At 40.2% G+C, this 24874-nt stretch overlaps 1 protein-coding gene across 1 annotated transcript; it reads right to left on the reverse strand.

Annotated features, from left to right (window-relative positions):
• Positions 1-771: 771 nt before the first annotated feature.
• On the reverse strand, positions 772-24633 carry spata17 (spermatogenesis associated 17). Its single transcript, XM_086195203.1, has 9 exons — positions 24543-24633; positions 23996-24085; positions 22844-22925; positions 21279-21329; positions 16515-16618; positions 10350-10473; positions 5696-5935; positions 2691-2836; positions 772-1067 (listed from the first exon to the last, which is right to left on the reverse strand). Exons 1-9 carry the CDS (start codon positions 24593-24595, stop codon positions 986-988), a joined length of 972 nt encoding a protein of 323 aa, XP_086051329.1. The 5' UTR covers positions 24596-24633; the 3' UTR covers positions 772-985.
• Positions 24634-24874: the final 241 nt, after the last annotated feature.

Below are 24874 nucleotides of genomic sequence, written 5' to 3' on the forward strand. Positions count from 1 at the left end.
ACCCACCCACTCATTCCCCTTCTTATTTATCTCCACTTCCTGGGGCCGTGTTAGTTCATTCTTGTGTCGCTGTTCTCTCCTTCTCTTGCTCTTCTCCCTCACTCTCTCTTGTTTCACTCCTTGTTTCCGGGCAATTGGGTCTGGGTGTTGGTGGTGGGGGGTAAGAGGTTGGGGTGGAGCTGCTGGGAACTTTGTGTGTGTGTGTAGTATGTATGTGTGTGTGTGTGTGTGTTTGTGTGTGTGTGCAAGCGCACATGTACTGTATGTGTGTGTGCTGGGAAGTGAGCTAATAAAGGACGGTGATCCATGAAAGGCCTTGAGCAAAGACACAGTCAATTACCTAATGCCTGGACCAGGCCACTGGGCCCACGCACACACATTCTCTCTCTAACATACTCACTCTCTCTCTCGTTCCCTCTCTTTCTCTTACACACACACACACACACACCCATGCATACACCTCATTTACGTATACATGGAGAGGGGGCAATAGAGGGCATACCTGGGAATTGTGTGCATGTGTGTGGGTGGGTGTGCATATGCGTGTGATGGAGAGCGGCGATTTATTAAATTGCTGTCACTTTTGACAAATTTGTGCAACTCAAGTTGAAAGGTTTAGGCTGCACTGCTTCTCCATTTCCCTCTTTTATTTTAGAGGAGAAAACTGTAGCCTACCAATACCTAGACTAGCAACCCACTGTATGGGCTGACCTGGCTTCACAATTCATCTCCCCACCTGGGTTGAAGGCAAAGGTGACACAGCTTGACGTGAAAGGTGAACATTTTATTCATATCACAACCGTAGAATCATGAAATGTTGACCATCTGCGACAGCGGGTGAGGCAGGCAAGGAAGCACTGTCAATCTCTGCACAACACAGAGACTAGTCTCTAATGATGATTTAACTTAGTTATGTTGCTGTTGTTATGGACAATACAATTCACAACATTTGTGTATTTTTTTTTAAACCTACTTCCTGGTGTGACTATTTGAAGCTCTTGACCTTGGTTGGCTGAGTGAAGGAATCACTGCTTTGGCACAAATGTTGGACCATCCGCACTGATTCTCTGGTTGGCAAATGCAAAGAGAGAACAACAAAAAAAGGGTCACTATTGGAGCAACATTCATATTTCAGGAGAGTTGTTCAGCCAGGTGACTATACTTTTTTTTTTCTTTTCAGGGGGCCTACTTCTTTAGTTGGCAAGCAAAACACAAGTAGTTGGTTTAGGTCTCAAGGAGGAGTTACATATATTTGCTAACAAATACAATAGTTGTGGTACTGCTGCCACCAAACACTGCTGTACATACAGTGCACACAGCACAACTGTCACAGACCACACTGATTCTCTCTCTCTTTCTCTCTCTGCCATAATCCCTACCTTGTTAGAGTTACACACACAGCCTATGTGTTGAGTTTAACTCACTGAGGGACTCTGCTTCTTATACAAAACAGTTTCATTGAAAGAAAAAAAAAACTTACTTAAAATCTTACAAAATCCAGCAGAGCAGTACAGTATTTTGTTGTCAGTATCTTTGTGGCTATAATGATAATAATAAAATTGATGAATGAATTAGAAATAGTGGTATTCTCTAACAAATCTTGGGTAATACAATCATAAAGATTGCAGTTCAGGTTAGTCTTTACCAAAATGTGTAACAGCAACAGGGGTGACCATGATTTCACTGAGCAATAAATGAAAAAAACTCAAGACACAGCACAGAGATGACCAAAACTAAGGGAAAAACGCAGTTAAAAAACATGAATGTGCAAAATGCTGATTAAAGCTTCTCTGTATTCAAAGTGATTAGCTCTTCGCCCAATGGTTGGTTATGACAGTTGTTACTTTTGGACATTTAAGGCTCTGGCTGCCTAGGAACCATTCTTGTATATTTCTTGTATTTTTCATCTGACTGTGAACAGCGTCTTTAGATTCCATTGGTTGACGCTCAACCGCATTGGTCAAAGTTCCTTTAATTCAGAACCCGACCACTTCATCTCAACGGTGATTTCACATGTCATCACTAAAAGTCACTACATTTCATTGACATTCATCGGTCTCTGGTTGCCACATGGCTGCTGGTCTCTCCCTGTGTCTTTAGCCAAATCTAGTTCTTTAATTGCAGTGCAACAAAACACTGAGGAAGGGTAGAGAGGCAGGGAAATTGGGTGGCTTTTATTCTGTTGCCAGGGAAATTATTGTGTGAGAGAGATCAAATGGAGGGTTAATAAGAGTACTTCACACACAACTGAGTAGATTAGCCCGTGAGTAGTAATGAGGTTATAATCAAGTGTTTTAGCAAAGATGCATACACACTGACACACACACCCACACACACGATTCCTAATTAAAACTAATACTTGAAATAAAGGAGGAAGAGACTATGCCACTGTTTATCATACAACTGTGGTCTAGACACACTCAAAATATCTCCCTAGTGTACACCAATTACTTTTCCTATTAAGAACGTATGTATTTGCTTCCTTATTTTATGAATGTGCTTGTGTCCATGTCCTCTCACTTATCTGTTCACATGCATGTTTTCTGTAGTGTGCATGACAAAGAATCCAAAAATTTTGAGTAACCTTCAACAAAACTTTTCTGAATTTTGTTTTTTTTCCCTATTTGTTGTCAAATTTAAAAAAAAAAAGAAGATTTACTGGTGTATTTCTGTGTATGGCTGTGACTCACAGTGTGCTGTGGAGTCTTCCTAACTCATGTTGCCGTAGCTCATTCTGCGCCCCCTCAAGGTGTGTGTAAGAGGTCTGCAGACGCAAAGACAGCTCAGGAAAACACAGGCGCTGCTCCCAAACTTCCCCTGGTTCTCTGAACAGGCCCTGAAATGACCACAAACACCACACACAGACACACACATAAGATAACGATCACTGTATCTCTCTGTTTCAGTCCCCCGCCTCTTTCATTCTCTGATCCCTCTCCCACAGGTAGTGATGGCTTACTGCTAAAACCAGAGGCCAATCCTCTACATCGCTCCTCCTGTGACACCAAGACCAAGAGAGAAGCCAAGAGAAAAAGAGAGTGACTTGTATTATACTGGGAGAGAAAAACCAAGCATATCAGAGGGACAATGAGTGACTGAGGGGGTAGGCAGAGCAAGAGAGAGAAAATACAAGAAAATAATACATAACAACGACCACTAATGGTTTGATCAGGGGTTTGCTCGCCCCCCATGACATCAGCACAGTATCAAAGTGAAGAAAGAAACAACCAGAAATGGTCAGTTGCGGTTGGTGCTGAGAGTATGTACTGAAGCATACTCATCCTCAGATCATTATTCAACCATCCCTCTCTACACATCAGTGAAACAATAAAATATGATGGTGCACAAAATCCATTACAGCTTGTAAGAGATATTTAACACTTGAAAACATGACTGAGATTTCATAGCATTCAGAATTAGTGTAGCAAGAGACAACAAGTTGGAACAGTGACCAAAAATGACAGCTCATGCTTAGACTGTATTGAAAATGTGGAAAGCTATAACGACACATGGGAAATACAAACTAAAATGAAGATATGTAACAACACATTTGTCCTTTCTGGGGAATTGTTAATATACCATATATATGGGATATGGGATATACAGTATACATATATACACAAACTGAAACAGTCCAGTTGCCTACAAGATAGCACTTAAGATATAAACATAAGGGCATACCATCATTGTGCTCTAAATCCATCTCCTCAGAATGACTGATGCGTAATTGACCAACAAGTGTGGAGCCATTTCCTCTCTGACTGTATTCATGGCAGTGAAGCTCAACATCATACAGATTTTTGAGACCAAACTTCACAAACAAGTCACTTGAACTTCAGGCAGCTGTCCATCATTTCATTCCTCTTACATCTTATTGACATTGTGGCTCCTTCCCTAGAGTGATGGGTTTGTGATGTTTACTGATATATCAAAGCTGCAGACAAAGAAAAGTCAGGTTTTGCGCTGCCCCCCTTCTTTACATTGTCTGATCTCACTTCGCTCCTAACAACCCCCTGAGACTTCATCACAGTCATCACACTATTGGACTAAAGGGACCAAAACAAATGAAAAATCCTTGTAGAGCTGAAAGAGATCCACAGAAGAAAGTAAAATCTTTAGAGCATAGAGCGTTCTAGATCAAACTCTATTACAGATATTTAATATTAGTAAAGATTAAATCAAAGCAATTACTGGTGTCGCAGAAAATAATTTAAGGGTATAAATACAAAAATGCAAACAACCAAAAAAATATAAATGTATACAAAACATTAAAATTTTTTATAAAACATATCTTACAATATGTATTACAACAATGTCAAAAATATTTAAAATCAAGCTATTAAAAATATATGTTTTACGAGGGGAGTAAAAAGGGGTAAAGTTGCCAATATCCATTAGGTTTAACGTGAAATAAAAGCAAACTAATACGCAAATGCTTTTCAGTTACAAATACTGAACAGATCCTGCAAATTTTCTGTATCTGTGATGAACACGAAGAGATACACAGAAGTTCCTCTAACTTAGCGTGCATTAGCATGTAACTTGTCGCTATGTATAATCACACAGTGCAGATTAAGTTGTTGTTAAATGTTGTTCTTTGTCTGAGGTGACCTTCAGTTGTTGTTTGGTGTTAAAAAAGAGGGAGGATGAGGGGGAAGAGATAGAGGGAGGGACGGGGACCCTGTCCTTGCTCCTATCGCCATGGGATCGGTGGCCTGGCCTGACCACTTCCACAGCCAGCACCTCCTTATCCATCACCACTTAGATAGTTATCACACCAGGGAAGGAGGAGGTGTGGGGTGTAGGGGTGAGTGCAAAAGAAAGACAGAAAATAAGGGGACTTTCTGCACTAAACACACACACACACACACACACACACACACACACACACACACACACACACACACACACACACACACACAGATGTATAATTTGTAGATCTGCCACCCTCAAACCAACTGTAGATGAGTGTGTTGGTATGTCAAGGAAACGCAGCTAATAAAATGTAGAAGTAAAATATATGGAAAGGATAATCCAATAGTTTTTATTTGCTTTCACAAAAGCTGTGTTTGTTATCACCTGTTCAAATAACTAAGTTACAACCTATAGTGCTTACAACTGTAACTACAACAGTTTTTGTATCGTGTACCTTATTTACCAAGTATTTACTAAGATTTACTTTCCAGGTCTAAGGAGCACATCAGTGACCAACTACATGAACATGTGGGGTTACAAATGAGGAAGCAAACAAAATCAGCATATTAACTGTGTCGTTTTACCCCCCTATAATTTCTGTATATGTATGGAACCCACTTGCCCACAATGATTTGATGGTAACAGAGCCACACTGTCGCACACAGCGTACTCACTGAGATACAGGCACTAAATGGCACGTTGCAGTAACCCCCGAGAGAGCTGTGTACCATGTTTTAATGATGTCATTCTTCTTTTAAAGGAGTTTTAAAGGATCTCCGCTTTCAATAAGACAGGCCCCCATGGAGTAAAAGGAGGATGTTCAGGGGCTTGAATAATGAGACTGACAGTTTGTAAAATTAAACCAATCACCTGATTCAGTCACTCTATTCTGTTTTGTTCTTTTTCCAACAGATTGTGTCTGTATGCACTTTTGTATCTGTGTGCTCTATTTCTGTGGCTGACTCAATCTATTTATTTCTCCTAGATTTTTACACCTTACCTGCTGTTTCTTACTAGCAATGGGGGGCAGAATGGGTCTGGGGGAGCAGCAGGTTCTAGCTTTAATCCATGAAGATCCAAGAGTCCCAGGAAAACTGGGGGCTGTTGGGGCTGGTATGCCTAAGAGGACAGCCCTGTCCTTAGGGGCCAGCCTGGCAGGGGCCTGGTACTTGACCTGCCTCAGCAGTAGCTCCATCTCATGGGGAGCTTCCCTGAATGGAGAATTGAAGACCCCTGGGCACTAAAGAGAGAGAGAGAGAGAGAGCAACAGAAAGACAGAGAGGATAATAAGAACAAACAAGGGAGATATTGCATGTCAGTATGAAACACACAGGTATTTCAGAAATTCAAGAAAGCAATGAGCTTCTTATTCTTATTTCATTTTCTCAGTTAGGTTCCTATTTTTGAATAACAGTATAAGCCAATGGAAAATACTGAGGGGTCAAAAGAATGTATACGGTACAACTGAAGGGCCCAACCACATTCAAACAAAGGGTTTCCAGTTCTATAGCATGGATTTTGAGGCAGCAAGATATCCTCCAGGGGTGTTGTATTCCCAAAACACTATAATGTGTCATAATCCATCTCGAGGAAAGCTAAAGTACAGCTTTATATCATGGGTGCCATCAAATACTGGAACCCCCTGGGACAACTTAAAATGTAACAACTGCTAAGAAGACAGAATCAGACAAACCGATAAATGCGGCACTGTACACAAGCCCAAATACACACATGTATACGCAAAACTTTCCCTCCTCTTTTCTGAAGTAGGTTAGAGATTTGCCACAGACGGCCTGAGCAATAATTATTCAAATCACAGTGATCCTTTTGCATGTGTGTTAATTACCAGACCAAAGCTTTGAGTGTGAGGACTCTGTATCTACTCTATATGCTAATAACACTGCTTGCTATTTAGGCCACTCTAAAAAAGAGAGGGGAGAGAGAATGGGCATAAGTGGGACATTACTCAAACTACACAGACTCAAGGCTCACAATTTAAAATAACATGTTAACAGACTAGTTAATTAGTACATGTTTCACTATGATACCACTAGAACCTCTGATATAAATGTCAAGAATCTTAGAATAAAAAGAGAAATTAGTTTGTGTGTACCCACATTAGATTCACCTTTCTGCACAACTGTTGATTTATCATCAAAATTGGCAGGTGTATTGCTGTTGACAATGTGTGTGTGCGCGTGTGTGTCTGCGTTTGTGTGGTCACTTTTCCAACTAATGTATTAAACAATGACTAATGAAATGCATTTACTATACTTAAATGAACTCGCCTTCTTGTCTTCTAAATAGCTTTCTGTGCACAATTAATCACAGGCAGTCTCCTCAAGCATAAATTCAACTTTGACAATGGGACATTTCCTGTTTTTTTTAAAGAATCTCTGGACGATACCTCTGTGTATTGCAACTCAGCACCTCTAGAGAAACCAAGTTGACTCCCAACTCCACAGATTGAACTAGCTTTGCACTTGTCTTTCATCAGTAAAAACACACAATACCTTGAAGAGCTGTGAACAAAAGCCCTAACCCTTCAGAAATACCACATGAAGAGCATGTTTTTTCAATCATACTGACTGTTTATAATTTACAATACCCTTAAAATCACTGCACTTACTGTGTACAACAAACACAACTACAAATATGAACCACTCAGCAATTTATCAAGAACATCTGGAACTTTGAATAGAAGAACAAGTGATACGAGATTCCCTTTTTCATGATTTTCTGTGTAAAGTGTTCAATATCAGCCATAATGGATGAGTGTACATATTCAGCATAAACAAAAAAGGAGTTTTGGGGACAAACACACACAAACATACACTCCCACACTCGAACACACCCACAGAAACAACCACACGCACATGCAAGCCCAAAAGTACCAACCTAGCTACGGGAAGAGCAATGATGTTGACCCTAGGAACACACCATCTCTGTCTCTGTCAGAGGGACTTGGGCCTTTTGGTAAGCTGTGTGTGTGTGTGTGTGTGTGTGTGTGTGTGTGTGTGTGTGTGTGTGTGTGTGTGTGTGTGTCTGTGTGTGTGTGTGTGTGTGTGTGCGTGTGTGTGTGTGTGGGCTGGGGTCCGAGGAGTGAGGAAGGATGAACTGTGTGGGAGAGCCATCTATTCACTGCTGACAAGGTCAGAGCTACGAAGGGAAAGAGTCCCCTGCCATATGCAGAGAAAGAGAGAGAAAGATATATAGAGACAAAGATGGACAGAGGGAGGGAGGGGAAGGGAAACACAAACTTTTCCTCTTGCTGTCTTGCCATTATGATTATTAAACATTATTCATAAAATACTTCCAATAACTAACCCAGATTTGCTGATGTGTGAACTCTAGTCTACTCCATCTTATACCATGGTGTATTCAAGTTGTTTGCATGTTCATCCTGTTAACATTAGAGATTAGAGATATTGCAGGTATTAGATAGTAAGGCAGATGATGATGATGATGCTGCATAGGTATGAAAGAGGGTGTGTGAGAGAGAGAGAGAGAGAGAGAGAGAGAGAGAGAGAGAGACAGAGAGAGATAATGGTGCTGAATCAACAGTGACCACTGTACTTTATCTTCATTATGATCCCAGAGGGGAGCCAAAAATGTGTGGATGCTACACACACACACACACACACACACACACACACACACACACACACACACACACACACACACACCTGTGCCATGGGAAGCACTAAAATACTCCACTCAGCACATCAGAGGAGCCATGAGGACACATACTTACTTATTTACATGTGCGCACAAAACTCAAGTCCATACAGTGTCATTTCAGCCTGTAGTCAGTGATCAGAGTAACTCCATGGCTTCTATCTTCTTACCAATATAAGCCCCTCCATCTTTGTGTGTGTTCAAACTTACTTTGTAGAGAGTTTCTAGTGAGTCTGCAATGCAGTTTATTGACCTGTGGTTGATGCTTGCAAGGTCCCTACACATTTTTACCAATACATTTCCATGACTTTTCTAGACCTATAAGTAAAATAATGACCATACAGACTCTGAAACATCTTTTTACACATGAATAATACAATAAGAATCAAACTATAAGCTCGAAAAAATTTCTGCAGTTCTATAACGCCCCCCTTTTAGTTTCTGATGCTGTCTTTTCTAGCTGTTTGAACCACTCTTCCATCTGTTTGCAATCTGTCCTCTCCCAGGTCTTCATAGCTAAGAGGAGGACCTGTGGCAGTGATGCCAGTTGCTAAATGGATCCATGACCAGTGATGACATGTCTCACTCTACCAATCTCTCTACTCATATCATAAAATGCAGGTTCTTGTTTTTTCCTCTTCTTTCTAAGGGTCTGCTTCTTCCCCACCATGCCATGTTTCCTGTGAGGAGATGGTTCTTCTGAAGCTGCTTAACTTCAGAATCCATCCATCCATCCATTTTCTTCTGCTTATCTTGATAAGGGTCACCGGGGGGTGGAGCCTATCCCAGCAGCCTTCGGGCGAGAGGCAGGGTTCACCCTGGACAGGTCGCCAGTCCATCACAGGGCCAACACATGGAGACAGACAACCATTCACACTCACAGTCACACCTACGGTCAATTTAGAGTATCAATCAGCCTCGTCCCCTCTTGATGTCTTTGGACTGTGGGAGGAAGCCGGAGTACCCGGAGAGAACCCACACAGGCACAGGGAGAACATGCAAAAGATCCCGTGCCAGGGCTCGAACCCGGAACCTAGTAGCTGTGAGGCAACAGTGCCAACCACTGCACCACCGTGCCGCCCTAAACATTAATGAAAACCAAAATCATTTGAATTCATTCAAAAACTATTAATGACATTCAGAATGACAGCGACACCACAAATGCCTTTCAGTGATAACCTAAAAGGTGCTGTTGACATTTGTTGTTTGACATGACACTACTGTATTGAAACTATAATAAGCACAATTATTTCAATGTTTTTGATTTGAGAGATCACTTAATTAGTATCATTAAGAGTTTACTGCAACTTTCCAGTAAGGGTGATGATGTTAAACATTTTTGGCATGAGCTGTGTCAATTTCACACTTATCAATCCCATACACAAATAACTGTAAAGAGCACGTTGTTGTAGGTGATAAAATTGTAGGGATGATACTGTTTCACTTTCCATGTTGAACCCACAATAGTAACTCATTAAAAATAAAAAATAAAAGTTAAAAACCAAATATATCATAATATAAAAAGTAACCTCAAATAGTAAGATACAGTTGTAGAGTTAAGTATTGTAAATGGCTACATTGCTTTGGGAAACTCAGATCTTTATCAAACACCTGAAATTTACCTGCAGACACTATTGAAGCAGAGGTGATGATTTGTTCCAACTAATTCTAGGCTGCTCTTTCAATGCACCAGCCTCTACACCAGTCTTTCACGTCATCAACATAAAAATTCTGTGCTAAATAGTAAGATGCTGTTTTGTAAATGTTATAATTCCTACTATTCAACAACTTTTATTGAGGCTGGGGTAAACAAAGAACCTTTGTTTAATATTTGTCACTGGTTGGTCTGTATGTTACAGTTATGAGAAGCTGTGTGTGTGTGTGTGTGTGTGTGTGTGTGTGTGTGTGTGTGTGTGTGTGTGTGTGTGTGTGTGTGTGTGTGTGTGTGTGTGCGCGTGTGCATTACTTGGACCAACCTGCTTTGTACTGAGTAGGTGGTGTGACCGGTGAGCTTGGTAGAACTTGGCTGTCTGCTCTTTTACCCTCTCCAGACAGTCTCTCTCCCTCCTCTGGAGTTCTTCAAGTTCCCCCAGCTCTCTTCTAATAAAAAAACAAAGGATTTCCTTTTTGTTAAAATTTGCATAATAGACATTTGACAGAGATCGCAGTCAAATTTATGATTTACATACAGGTACATTTGCACTTTACAGCAATTACAAAAATATGTTTTGTTTTGTTTTTTTGTAGTTCATTTCTGTCTTAGTAATACTATCATTTATGAGATGCCCAATACCTGACTACATACATTGAAATAATGATGAATATGTTGAAATTGGACTTCAATTACTACAAACACCCATTTTCCTGTGTTTATTTCTAGTTTGTATCAGGCTCAAAAAAAGGATCAGTAACAGGGAAATGAGGAATTTTATTTTTATTTTCTGTCTATGAAAGCAAAGCCACATTAAAAGCTTGACCAATTTTGTGTTATTAAAAATTAAAGTGTATTAATTATAATGTCTTTGACATAAATATGTGTGGCTTAAAGGTAGTAAAATCAAATTAAAATATGTAGACAACATTTTGTCATACTGTACTTTCTGTGTTCTGTATATGATAATAAATGAGTACCTCTAAGTTTAATCAAATTAAACGTCTCTGGTTCTAAAAAAGAAATTGGAATAATGTTAATAAATCTGTTTAAATCCTCAAACATAAGCTTGATGTCATAAAATAAGGATAGCAGTGCCAACTGACCTTATATATTAACTTGCTAAAAAAAAGGAAACACTATACAATGTGTGTGAAATGATGCCTGTGTATTTTTAAATTCTTCTGCAATAATTCCCCAACGTGTCCTTCAGATGGATAAAAACCTGTCTTGCGCTAAGAAAGAGACGGGGACAGACATAGAAAGACACAGCGGCTGTGGGAGAAAAACAAGAGAATAACTGCATGGGGGGGAGCAAAGTGAGAGAGAGAGGCTATAAGTGGGAGGATGATGGATATATTTCATCACCGCAGTCAGGACAGGTCTGTCTGTGACATCTGTTAAGCGAAGCTGGCTAAATGGGATGCATTAAAAGCCCATACACAGCAATTTCATTCCACAATCACATAGCCTTATTGTTACAAGGGGGTAATAACTTAAAGAGGGAATTGGAAACAATTACTAAAACACACATGTCATGGTAATGTGAAAACTCACACACACATACACATGCAAAGCTGGGAGTAAAGCCAATCTATTTCAACAAGAGCAATACCAAAAAGAGTTAGCTTGAGCTCATCAACAATTCTTTGTCTCTTTTCCTATCTTTCCCTCTACTGTCCTACACAACTTCTGTTTTCAATTACCTACCTCCACAGAGGAATCAGAATATTCGTCGCGTGTCTGTAATGTGAGGTTAATACATTCTGCTGCTACTGACATTTAAAAAGAAATCACAACACCGTTCCTGTTGCCTTTGCATTCTCATTCCTTCCTCAGCATCAGATTAAATTACAAAATAAATGAAATATGCAGAGCATTGCTCATGTGTGTTTGTGTATGTGGCGAGCAAGTCTGTGTTTATGAGTTAAACACAGTAATTTCAGACTATGTGTATGAATATGTAGCTGTGAGTCCATGTGTGTTAGTGTGTGTGTAGATGTGGAAATATAGAGGTTGCTTGGCCTCTATTTATCCACCTGACCAACAGGAATATTACTTATTAATGTAAAATATAAAGTTCTGGGGAATGTGGCTCACAAACCAATTGGTGAATGTGCGTGTTACAGTATATGTGTATATTCATGTTCATTCATGCATTAACACAACCCTTTAAAAATGATTGGCAGGGATTTCAAGGGTCAGAGCCTGTTCTCACATTTGTGCGTGTGTGTGCGTGAGTGAGAGAGAGAGAGAGAGAGAGAGAGAGAGAGAGATTGTGGTTGTGTACTTGACCAGCCAGTGACAGTATTAGTGTGTTTGTATCAATGTTCATGCTAAGTTCACACACTTTTCCTTAAATGTGCACGTGTGTGGGTCCATATATATGTGTGTGTGTGTGTGTGTGTGTGTGTGTGTGTATGAGAGTGTCAGGCTGAATGGGTGACCTTTGCTTCCCTGCCCCCAGCCCCAATGTTATTAATTGCTCTGTAGTGGACAAAAGCCAAACAGATTTGTAACGGCTGAAGGCACCTCGATCTGTGTCGACCCAACCAGCCGCCACAACATACACCCCTCATTAGCCCTTTTCAGTGCTGGGAGCGAGTGTGTGTACTCATTTAACTAAATTTGTGAGGTCCAAAAGCCAGGGGCCGAACATTCATGTAGGTGAAATTGAACGATAAATCATATATTAATCGAAATCAAATAAAGGATTTCGATGGCAGCTATGACTATGTGATATACCAAGAATGGATCTAAACCAACACTTAGAACCTTGCACCAATTTTTCAATAATATCTTCTATGAAATCTTCAATACAGCCAGTTCTTCTCTCTGGTATAAAAAGCTCATAAACTGTAATCAAGCAAAAAGTTTGAATTAATCGTGATATTGACTTGAAGTCATACAACCCTGCCCTCCATGTATAGTCAGATATGCTTTTAGGGGACCAAGATGAATGTCTTCATGACAATGGTGGGTCCCAAAAAAGATAGTAAAATCTATAACTAATACACATTATCAAAGCTCTTTTTACATATAATACAAATAGTTTATTATTACACCTTAGTCTGTTATAACTTTTATTGGACACATAGCGTGTGTGTGAATAATCTGAATGGAGAACTGTTGCACATGCTAATCAAGTATACTTTAGGTACTTTGAAATAACTGAACCCCTAACTGCCATTTTAACCCTGGCCTGTTAACTTATTTAAATGGCTAATATAGTATAGCTAAATTTCTAACGCCTCCCTTAATAATTTACCACTTGGCTCACAATGGGGAGTCAAGGGCTGATGGGATATCAGAGATTGAGGAATTGTGGAACAGTGGGCCACACTTGCGGTCACCCAGGCCAGCACCGGAGCAAGTAATTGGCCAGGTTCTAAATATTTAATGGTGGCTTGACCTGATTGGCTGTTTTAATTGCTCCAATTAAATGATTCAATAGCTGGAAGGGTGGGGTGGTTGGCCACTCAATTTAGACAGTGACCAGTTCGATGTATCGAGCCTTCAACACCCTTCCATACAGTGTTTCCAATTAAGTGACTAACAAATTGATCAACTAATTTACTAAAGTAGCAAAACAGATACTATGAAAAGGGATGGAAGCAAATAATGATCTCAGCGTTGAAATGATCCGCAATCAATACTTCCTACAAAAAAGGGAAAAAAATTCTCCTTTTCCTTACTTTCTTCCATTGTTTCCTCCTCAAAACTAATTTTCTAAAGAGGCGAGGAGAGCACAGCATACACATTATTCCTCAACCCAGCCACTGACATGCACACACACACATACACACACACTGAATATACAAATCCAATCAGACTGAAGGAATGAACTTGTCTCCACCCAAACTGGATCAGAAAGAAGCAGAAAAAGAAAGACTGATGCATAGAAGTGAAGAGTGCTCACAGTGCAGGCAGGCCCCGCTCTCTCCACTGTAGCAGCTCTCCTTTCATGAATGTCCTTGAGAGGGACACAAGAGAGGGAGGAATGAAGACGGCTGGAGAAAAGAGGAGCGGCAGGAAAAAAGTAGTGAGAGGAAGAGAGACACCATAGCATGAGAGGCAGGGATAAAAAAAACAGATTCCTTTTTGCTCTGAGCCTCGGTTTCCTTTAAGGAAAAGTTAAATATAAGTTTAAAATGTTGTCATATTTTTGTGGCGACACGGGGAGACTTATTTATCTGATTATGGCAGTAATAATCACCCAGCTGTTTATTGCAGATAGAGGAATAATTCATGCAGCCAACAGGCCGTGTTGGTGGCAGCAGCGATGACACCAGCACATTTAGTAAATATGCAAAGCGGGCTTGCTCCGCTTTCCTAATTGCCCCCATCGTCCCACTGCATGCCCTTATTAAAGCCTAGGAACTTTAAGTGTCTCCCTGACAAAGTGATAAATTGTTGGGGTACCAAGGAAAACTGTGGCAGAGTGGGGACTGCGCCGGGGTCCTGACTTCATTAGGCTATGCAGAAGGAGAAGAAGGATGGATGAGGATGGACACACAGAAGCACAGTGAAGCGGTGGCAGAGAGGGAGAGAATGGTAGAAAAAGACTGAAAGAGCAGAGGAGAAAAGTCAGGAGACATGCAGGGATTAAGGGAAGGAGTCAAAGAGAGGAGACTGGGAAAGGAGCTGGATGCTGTACCTAATGAAATGACACAGATAGTTTTGTACAGGAGACATCTGTCATAAGAGAACAAGAGAAAAAGAGAGAGAGAGACATTTGGCAGTCTATGCATTACTCCTATATCATTACCATGCACAGCCAATCGGCCTGCACTAAATGGAGACCATTAGACCATCTTTGAATAATTCATTCAAAGGGCTGGACAGACAGACAGTCTTACAGAGGGAGGGAGCATGCCGGTGGATTAAAAAGCAGACCTTTGCGGGGTGAGTGATCAGGCAGTGTGCGATCTGAGGGCTCAGCAGCTCACACAGAAAGGATATTTTAAATAAATGCCAGCACGGCGTTAATTGATCGTGACCCCGACTGCACTAAATAAACATGTGATTAACTGGAGAGAAAGTGACCTCAACACCCCAAAGCACGGCAGAGGAGGGGCTTGTGTTTGTGTGGATGAGTGTGTGTGTGTGTGTGTGTGTGAGGAGGTGGCAGAGTGTCACACGGTTGATAATAAAACAGTAGAGCAGTTGACATCAAATTACAATCTTTTGGTTACACATTTCTACCATTTATTTTAACTTATTTGCAAATTTTTTGCTCTTTGTATTGGACCTTTTCTTTAATATAATAATGAATAAGACAAAGGTTGGAAAGATGTTAATGAGAGCAATACAGTATATCAATCTTATTGTGATCCTTCATAAAACCTACAAAATACTACAATATGCAAATTAAGTTGTTCAAATGAGACTTAAAAAATAATGCATAGTCTGAGAAAAATATTTGTTGCAAAGCTTTCATATTACAAAGTTTACAACGTAACAAATATAATTTCTCTATGGTTTCTGTAAATGCTAATTACAAGTTCCTTTTTACTCAAGAATACATATGCTGTACAGTCTATTAATATAGCAGCATAGTGGAAAGGATAACATTGATAAGCAAGTTGTACATCATTTGAGGTTGTCGAGGTTGTGTGTGTCTGTTGATCTTTGTGTGTTATAAGTGGTAACACTTCATTAATGGACTTTAACAGCTTATTCCCGCCTACCTCTAAAAGGGGCAAAGAGTGTGGAGGACAGGTGGAATGCTGGTGGCAGAAAAGTCAATGATCCAAGGAGCACTTTAACAAATTTACATTTAATTTTAACAAAGGCCTTAAGATATTTTCTGGTAAAATACATTAATAGCAATATTAAAAATGTGACTATTAGCTCAGTGCGATTTTTTTTTCCCCCTCGTCTCCTTTTTCGGTGAAAAGTAAAAGATGGCGCATCTGTAGCAGTAAGCCCTAGAGCACAGGATGTTATTAATTAATGCAGTAGCTGCGGTTCAAATAAGAGGCTAATTTTTAATTTCTTCACATCGTTCACTTCTTTCTCTCTTAGCCTCAAGCGCTTAAGACAATTTCTCTCTTTCCTCTCGATCTCTTGTCTCTGTCACTTTTTTTTCCCACTCATGTTACCTCTAAGGTAACTATGCAAGAACGGATCTTATCAGCAGCACTCTCTCGATGTCTCTGTCTCTGTTACACACACAGGGACACACACATACACGCACACATGCACGTGCAGCTATTTCAAAAGTGTTCCACAGGCTTATTTTTCATTGTCACATAAAACTTGTGACGTCTCCTCAAGTGTATTGACTGAGTCTAAACTTATCAAAATGACTAGAAAATTATAACAATTGCTATAAAAGGACATAATAATACATAAAAATGCATTAGATAAGGAAAAGAGAGGAGAAGATCATAAAAAGGAAGAGTGATCAGTAATTCATTTGTGTTCAAACTGTTTTTTTGGTCATGCACGACATCAACATGTTTTCTTTTCATGTTTTGTTTTTTACCTGACTTGTTCATTTTTTATGGACAGTCTCTCAAGGTATCTCTTGCGTGCATAGAAGTTATGGATATATTTCCTCACAGAGAATCCCCTCCATCTTCGCTGGATCTGTAGAGTGGGAAGAGGGGAGAGGTTTGATATGGGAACTCGCAGAAATCATTTGTGTCACTTAAAACAATACAATAATTACATTAAAAATGGTTGCTTTTCTCAAACAGTCTCAGACAGTGGCACGTTTTCAAAATCATCAAAGCCTATTTTATATATATATATAGCAGCATTAAACAAGTAAGCACTATGGTACTGTGTCACTGAGATGAATTCATTGTTATGTTTCTTGTGTTACTATTTGCCTTCTCATAAATTACACCCATAACAGATGTGTCTCAAATCTCCAAGGCATGATTCAAGTCATGATTCAATTTGAAAACTTTTTTGCACTGACTGCAATGTCACTATTAGACCATCAACTCTTGTAATGTAACAGAAAAATGGACAACATGGAACAATTTGTTTAAAATGTAATAAGAAGAGCTTGGTTCAGGCTTTGAGTCCCGGCTCGGGCACAGGATCTTGCTGTGTGGAGTCTCCATGTTCTCCCTGTTCCTGCGTGGGTTCTCTCTGGTACTCCAGCTTCCTCCCACAGTCCAAAGACATCAAGAGGGGACGAGGTTGACTGATACCTTAAATTGACCGTAGGTGTGACTGTGAGTGTGAATGGTTGTCTGTCTACGTGTGTTGGTCCTGTGATGGACTGGAGACCCGTTCAGGGTGAACCTCGCCTCTTGCCCGAAAGGCACTGGGATACTGGGATACGCTCCAGCCTCCCCGTGACCCTGAACAGAATAAGCGGTAGAAAATGGATGGATGGATGGATGGATGGATGGATTCTGAACCCAGACAGTTGTTCCTGAAGAAATGGTGATGATGTCACAATTCTACTTCCTGAAGGCTTGTTACAGGTGAGGATGCAGAAGCTGTAGTCATGAAGAACACGCTGCTATCTCGTGGCACCTCTTTGTGTTCACTCCTCAAGGTACTTAATGCAGTTTAATGACAGGAAAATATAAGCCATTACCAAAATGTAGTTTAATATCGTCTGAAGCACTTAAAGAAGTTTTGCACAGCGAGCATGCATCCATTGAGGCCAATGTAAAAAAACAAAATTTACTTTGTGTGACGGTGAACTGATCCGCCCAAACATTTAGTGGGTTCTTGCCACATGCCTCCATCAAGCCTGGTGAAATTCAGCTGCATATGCAAACAGGATGGCAATCATTACATCCATTACTTTCACCCAAATACTATTAAATAGGCAGGGATGGTGAAAGAAGACACCCCTTTGGAAAATATATTAAACAGAGAGATATATATATGAACAGTATGTGTCAAACAAATATGCAGAATTTTTTCCCACTGTAATGATGGAGGGACAACCCAAGGTGGGACAGACAGCTGTCACGGCTCTATACATTTAACTGTATCAGCCCAGATTGATTGTGAAGTCTGCAGATTAGCAAACTCACACACACCCACACATATCAGTGGACCATATTAAAGCCAGTGCGTGGATGTCCTTCAGACTAATTAGGAGATTAAAACAATGGCAGGTATAAGAATAATCACACTATAAGAAGAGGGAAGAGGAGAAAAGAGGAGTGGAGGATGGGGAAAAACAACAAAGAGCAAAATGAGAATTAGCATTGATCTGCCAGTCAATAGATAATTTTAAATAAAGTAATTGCCGCCTCCTGAGTTCTTGCTGACCTTTGTTGACTAGTGAAATCGATGCTGTTGAATCTAATACAAATCCGAGGTGCAGCATGTAAACACTGGTTTCTATTATGGCCCTAATACATTATCCTCTGTTAGCTACCACACCACGATAAAGACAACAGAAGGGGAGAGAAGAGAGAATGGAATCAAAATTGATTCGAAGGAAGTGTCACAGGGGGATTCTGAGATGATTGTTTCTCCCTCACAGTATTTTCTCTTTCGCTCTCTTTCATTCGCACGCCAAATATTCCTTTGGTGAAAACGGGTCTGTGAGTATAGATGTCCTTCACCGATTCTTTTTTGCGCAGGGTCGCTGATACTCTATTTCCGTTTCACACACATGTACACTCACTTGTACTAAGATTACAATGAGACGTGCCAATTTTACTGAATAAAAAAGAACCAGGAAGTCCTAAGATAAGTACATATGACTACATTAGAGGCTGACAAACAACCACGGTGCAAATAAGTGTCCATCAACATGTGACATTGCAATTCAATGGGGTTTCCAATGATTATAAATGACAATCCTTATTCGGGAGTGTTCCTATTCATAATAATTACATGTGTGACTTTGAGGCAGGGAATAACAGAGAAAAGCCTCATCTGGCCCTCGTGGGGTTCAAACACAGTTCCTACTTGTGCTGCTAACAGAGCTGCCTTCCTGTCTCACTCACACACATTTCTTTTCTATTAAATTTCCCACTTCTTCCTATAGGAAACTGTGATATTTGATATGGGTTATTAAGGATTTTTTTTCAGGCGGCTTCTGCTCTGCTCCACATGTTGACATCATCTATAACCTTTCTCCTCATGACCTAAACACTTGGGTCAAACCCTCCTCCTGGATCTATGTCTCTCCCATAAGGTGACATTTGCTGAATGAACAGGGTGGTCAGTTTTATTTGCTTGGGTTTATATTAAGCATTTAACTTGATGCCTTCAATTTCCAAGTTTCTCCACGACTATACATAACATACTATGCATCTCTGTCCAGCTGGACTCTGATACAACCTCTTTCATAAATCACAGAAGGATTCTTTTGTTGGTCTATAAAACCTCTTAATGGTTGAGGCAGACAAAATATAGCAGTTAACCAGAAGAGTAGACTATGGAATTGTAAAAATATAAGGTTTCTGTGGCATTCCTTGTGTAAAAGTGTCAGTCACAGCTACAGCACCATGATTTATGAGCTGAATAATAGTAGTAGTTTCTTACTGGATAAACACATTTGATGGGCATAATCACTTACACTTTTTTTAAATGTCACTGAGACAGAGATACAGGCTACTTCAGATATAAATATACAAGATTACATTCAGAAAAAGATTTTAGTATGATGACCTTACCAAGTCTTGTGCAAATACAGAGCAGTTTTGTTTATATATTATATGTCTGTTGTATCCTATGCGACATTACAGTCAACATGTCAGAAAAAAGAGTAAACAAATAGTATAACAGAGAGCAGCATTGAGGACAACAACAGCATTTCTGTGATTTCAAAGGTAACACCAATGAACGAAGTCAGAGCACTACTTGGATGCAGATGGACTGAATTTGTGGTTGAGATGAACAAAACTTTCAGAAGTTACCAGTGGAGATGACAAGCTTTCATTGCCTCCATTTGACAGGCATTGTGTGTGTGGTAATTTACCTTGTTCACCTGGGTTCAGTGTTTACATCAATGCCAACTGGAGCTGAAGACAAATTAACTGTTGACCATGGGGTCATTTGACACAGGATGAAAAACAGGAACATTTGTAAAGCTGCTTTCTGCAGGTACCGTATTTTCCGCACTATAAGGCGCACCCTCAATGAATGGCCTATTTTAAAACTTTTTCATATATAGGGCGCATTATAAGGCGCATAGAATCTAAACGACTGTAGTGGCTGGGGTTGCATTATGCATCCACTAGATGGAGCTGCGCTAAAGGGAACGTCAACAAAACAGTCAGCTAAGTCAGTTGGTCAAACTTTATTCGTAGAATACAAACCAACGTTCTGACAACTCCGTTCACTCCCAAAACAAGATAGTGCATTCACAAACGGGGAGGGGAACTTTTCCTTGATTCAGTAAACACGTAAAAGAAACAGTCAGTAAATCAAACGCTAGTGCAATCACAATATAGTAACTCTCGAAATAGTGCAAATAACAATATCTAAATAACTCAACGTTGTCCAAACGTTAATGTCCATATTCACAATATCTCCCAAGCCTCGTTCAGTTGTAAACACGTGAAAGAAACACGTAAAGCTCACTCTTTCAGTTCATTCCTCATCCACGAATCCATCGAATTCTTCCTCTTCAGTGTCCGAGTTGAACAGTTGGGCGAGTACGGCATCCAACGTGCCCGGTTCCGTCTCGTCAAAGTCATCATTATCCGAGTCAGTGTTGCCGTTGTTGTCTGGCAGTTCAGTGACGATACCGTTTTTACTGCCGTTACTTCGGCGACGCCCCCTGACTACGGTAGCCATAATGAACTAATATTGATCCACACATAAGGCGCATCGGATTATAATGCGCACTGTCGGTTTTTGCGAAAATTCAAGGTTTTGGGTGCGCCTTATCGTGCGGAAAATACGGTATATCTAATCTTGGGACAGTCACCTTTTGTTTGGAGAGTGTGTGTCTCTTAACAACACACAACAGTACACAAAACACAAAGTAATATTATATGAGTTTTTTAGTAAATCATTCACGCACTTTGACAACTTTTTGACGTATTCAGTTTTTGTTTTGAGACTTCTCAAAACCTACAGCTACTCCTTAAATATAAGACCTAAATGTTGTATAGTATAAAACCTCCACATGTTGAAAATAATATTGAAAAAAGACAGCATGTAATCAGTTTCTATGATGACAATTTGTTTTGTAATGATTTAATGTAGTATTTGCAAGCTGCTATTCTTTGGGCCTCCTATTCACAGCACACACAGAGTCCCCCACCACGACACTCCATTTGCTAAAACAAGACACTGTGGTGATATTTACCCTGACCGCCATCTCCTCGTAGAAATTCATCTTCATGATAAAATATGCTGCCTGTGAACACAAAGGAAAAGATGGCGTTACATCTTGTCTCCCAGCCCTCTGATCTGTCCACAGCAGGCGTCAAAGATAAAGAGCTCTTTATACATAATACATTGCACAGAGGCAGCACAGATAGGGCCACTGTGGAGGGGAAGGAGGGAGGGAGGGAGGGAGGAAGGGGCAAAAAGAGAGAGGGAAAGGATGAGAGAAAAGAGGAACAAGAGGAAAAAGTCAGGGGGTATGAAGGGAGCGAGAGAGAGAGTGATTAGGGGGACTTTGTATCAAGGGGAGGACAGTGCTCTCTTAATACACCAACACAGACAAGGGCCAAGAAAATCTATGGTAGTCAAGCAGCGAGCTAATGGAGATGTATGACGGCCAAATGCTCTCCTCTGGATTTCATAATCAATGACAGCACTGCCAGAAGAGACTAACAAAAGGCCAGAGAATATTCAGCAGCGCACTCAACGAGCCGTCACACACCAAACGTGCTGGCCGACCACTGGGGGCACATTTCAGGAGCAAACTGGAGAGTCGGCCATAAAAGGGATTCATATCTCAACACATCTTTTTTTAATAACGACAGGGAAGAGAGGGAAGAGAGGAAGGAGAAGGAAGACAAAGACTTGAAAGGAGGCTGTAAATTCAGCTTGATGTTTTGAGATGAGGCTTTGTGGAAATCACATTACACATGATAAGGTCCGCAAGAGTAAGAGGGGAGGAAAAAAGATGGAGAGAAAGAGAGAGAATAGAATCTCTCAGGGATAATTCAGAAAAAGTGCACTGTGTCAATAGTGAGTGATTCAAATTAGCGCTCGTCTGTTTCCAAATGAGACCAAACAGCCTCTTTTTAGCCCATATGTGTGTTGTGACACATCCTTCATCGTTTATTTCAACACCCCCACCACCACCACCCCACTTCCCCCACAACCCCTTTCCATTTCTTGAATGCCTCCCAAACGGCGGCTGGCAGTTATGCTTTAGCAAACAGTCAATTTACAGGCATGATAAATAGCTTGTTGTGATACGTTTACAAAACTCAATCCAGGGGAAAATTATACGTAAGAGCGCTGGGTATTGGATCCGGTATCAACAATCTGTTCAATTAAGAAGCAGTTGGAGGCAATATGCCGAAAATGGGCCTTGTTTTACTAAAGCACACGCACGCACACATATGTATATACACACACACACACACACACACACACACACACACACACACACACACACACACACACACACACACACACACACACACACACACACACACACACAAACCCCACTACCATTTCCTTCTCTCTATTCCTCTCCACACTCCTTCTATATGTATCCCAGGAGTTACAATATAAATGGAATTCCATATCATATTACATCATATTTTCTAAGTGCTAATTTCCCAATGTGTAATGAGTGAATTATATTTCTTAAGGTCAGACGCAGGGACTTAGGAATATAGCAATTGAATTCTAATGCATGCTATCATAACATAATCAATATATCTATTGCCATTCTAGGTTCTGGCTTACCTTCACCATTTGTCTGAAACGTGCCCTTGCTGTGAAGCCCCGCCATATCTTCTGTATAATGACTGCCTTCTTGTGCAGATGGCTGTAATAAAGTCATATGGGGAAGAGGATTGGATGGGTATTTTTTTGTGGTTGGAAGGAAGGAAAGCACTGATAAAAGTTATTCAGATAAATATAGAAGGAAATAATATTGTGTGCCATTTTTAGCGAGTTTAATGCTCAGAGCAAAAAAATCAAATCTCGATAATTGCACACAAAAATAACTCACAATTTCTGTATAAAACAACTGTTTAACAGTAAACAATTAAACACTTTTGCTTTAATAAACACTGATCATTTTTGAGAGAATGGTTTTGTTTTGACCTCACAAATGTTCACATCTAAAAGCTTTCAATTAAAAGGTCAGGGAAAGATTACACTTATAAACACACACACACACACACACAAAACACAGCTGCTGCTTCTCCAGGCTTTTCGATCATGTCCGATGAGCCTTTCTCCCCTTTTCATCGGCAGCCCACATTTGTATTCATCTTCAAACATACTCTAAATGCAAGTCCACTGCGATTCCCTGCCTCCAATGAGGCCATCAATTTCCAAAAGGCCATTTATATGCCCAGAAAATCAATGCTTATAGTGGGATAGCACAACCCCAGAGTTGCACTTAGGCAGCTAAAATTGTTGCTAATTATCCACTTAACGCATTGATCAATTAACTAAAGTAATCTGAATTAACCTACTGTCTGGAAGTTTGTCTGCTGACCCTGCAGAATGGTGCTGGGGTCGCAGCATAAGAACAGGCACCAAGATAGAGACAAATCATTTCTCTCTGTGTGAAAGGAGCACATAGAGCAAGCGACATTTATTCCTCAAGGCCATTTGCAAAGCTCTAGAAGTGGGATAATTATGGGAGTGAGCTAGTATCAGGGTTTCCCTTGAAATTAACGGTCTTACCTGAATGTTTTCCACTGCCTGAGGGGAAAAGCAAGCCCCAAATTGGTATGTAAAATATTATGGATTGTACTTTTATGTCCTATGGCATTATGAGGCATACCATAAGTATATTTTTTTTTATGGGTTTACAGATGGAACACACACACACACACACACACACACACACACACACACACACACACACACACAGAGTATTACCTGAGGTAAGCCCGCACCTTGTAGGCTCTGAACCAGCTCTGAATACGGGTGGCAGCCTGGTTTTCTTCCTCTCTTTTCTCATCAGCTAGGCTACAAAAACAAACACAAACACACACACATTACTTCCTTTCAAATGTAGAGGGGTGTTAGTCTCCTAAGATATAAATACTCAAGCAAATTACAAACACCTTAACACTGTACTTAAGTAAAAAAAAAAAAAAATTACTTTCCACCAGTGTAATGAGCACTGCCAGACTTCAACGTGGGTGACGTGCCAGGTTCAATATGAATGCACGAATTTCTTTTATTTTAAGTGGCATGCTCAGGCTACACACTGCTCAAACTGCACATAAAATAATACTTAATATTTGTTGCTACTTATAACGTTCAGGGTTTTCAAGCCATGGAAACCAAGGCTAATTAAGCTAACTTCATGACGTTACGTCTTTAGCTGCTCATTATTTCCTCCGAAACTGAGCAAAGGCCTCAATGATTCTTTACACTTGAGAAGGACGTATAAGCCCACATGTGAAACGTATAAAGTTACCTGCTCCTATCGTAAAGTTGCTTGAGAAACTCCCCCAATCGCAGCTCCGCCATATTTACCCAGGTTACCTTGTGTTTACTGTTGTCCTGGAAACAGCTTGGCCGGAGATGCGTTTTAGTCTCAAGGAAATTGTAATGTTTGTAGGAATTGTCACTAAAACGCTAAACACCAGAGATGTCAAACCCAACAAAACTTTGCAAAATGTCTAATTACTCTCTTTTTATATCAGTCTCCACCACGGTCAATGTCAAATGTAGAGCTCTCTTAATTTAGCTGTCAACATATAAAATATATTAAAAATCCGATTGATTCTAAACTAAAAGTATGGAGTC

This window comes from Aulostomus chinensis, chromosome 2 (genome assembly GCF_037954235.1).
Source record: "Aulostomus chinensis isolate RoL2024-O1b breed Wild chromosome 2, RoL_Achi_v1.0, whole genome shotgun sequence".
NCBI lineage: Eukaryota > Metazoa > Chordata > Actinopteri > Syngnathiformes > Aulostomidae > Aulostomus > Aulostomus chinensis.

Coding starts and splice junctions, on each gene's coding strand:
- spata17 (XM_086195203.1), bottom strand. CDS start 24,595: ATGGCGGAGCTGCGATTGGGGGAGTTTCTCAAGCAACTTTACGATAGG. Junction 5,936..10,349: donor ACCTACTCAGTACAAAGCAG/GTTGGTCCAAGT, acceptor CTCTCTCTTTAG/TGCCCAGGGGTCTTCAATTC. Junction 2,837..5,695: donor TTGCTAGTAAGAAACAGCAG/GTAAGGTGTAAA, acceptor TGGTCATTTCAG/GGCCTGTTCAGAGAACCAGG.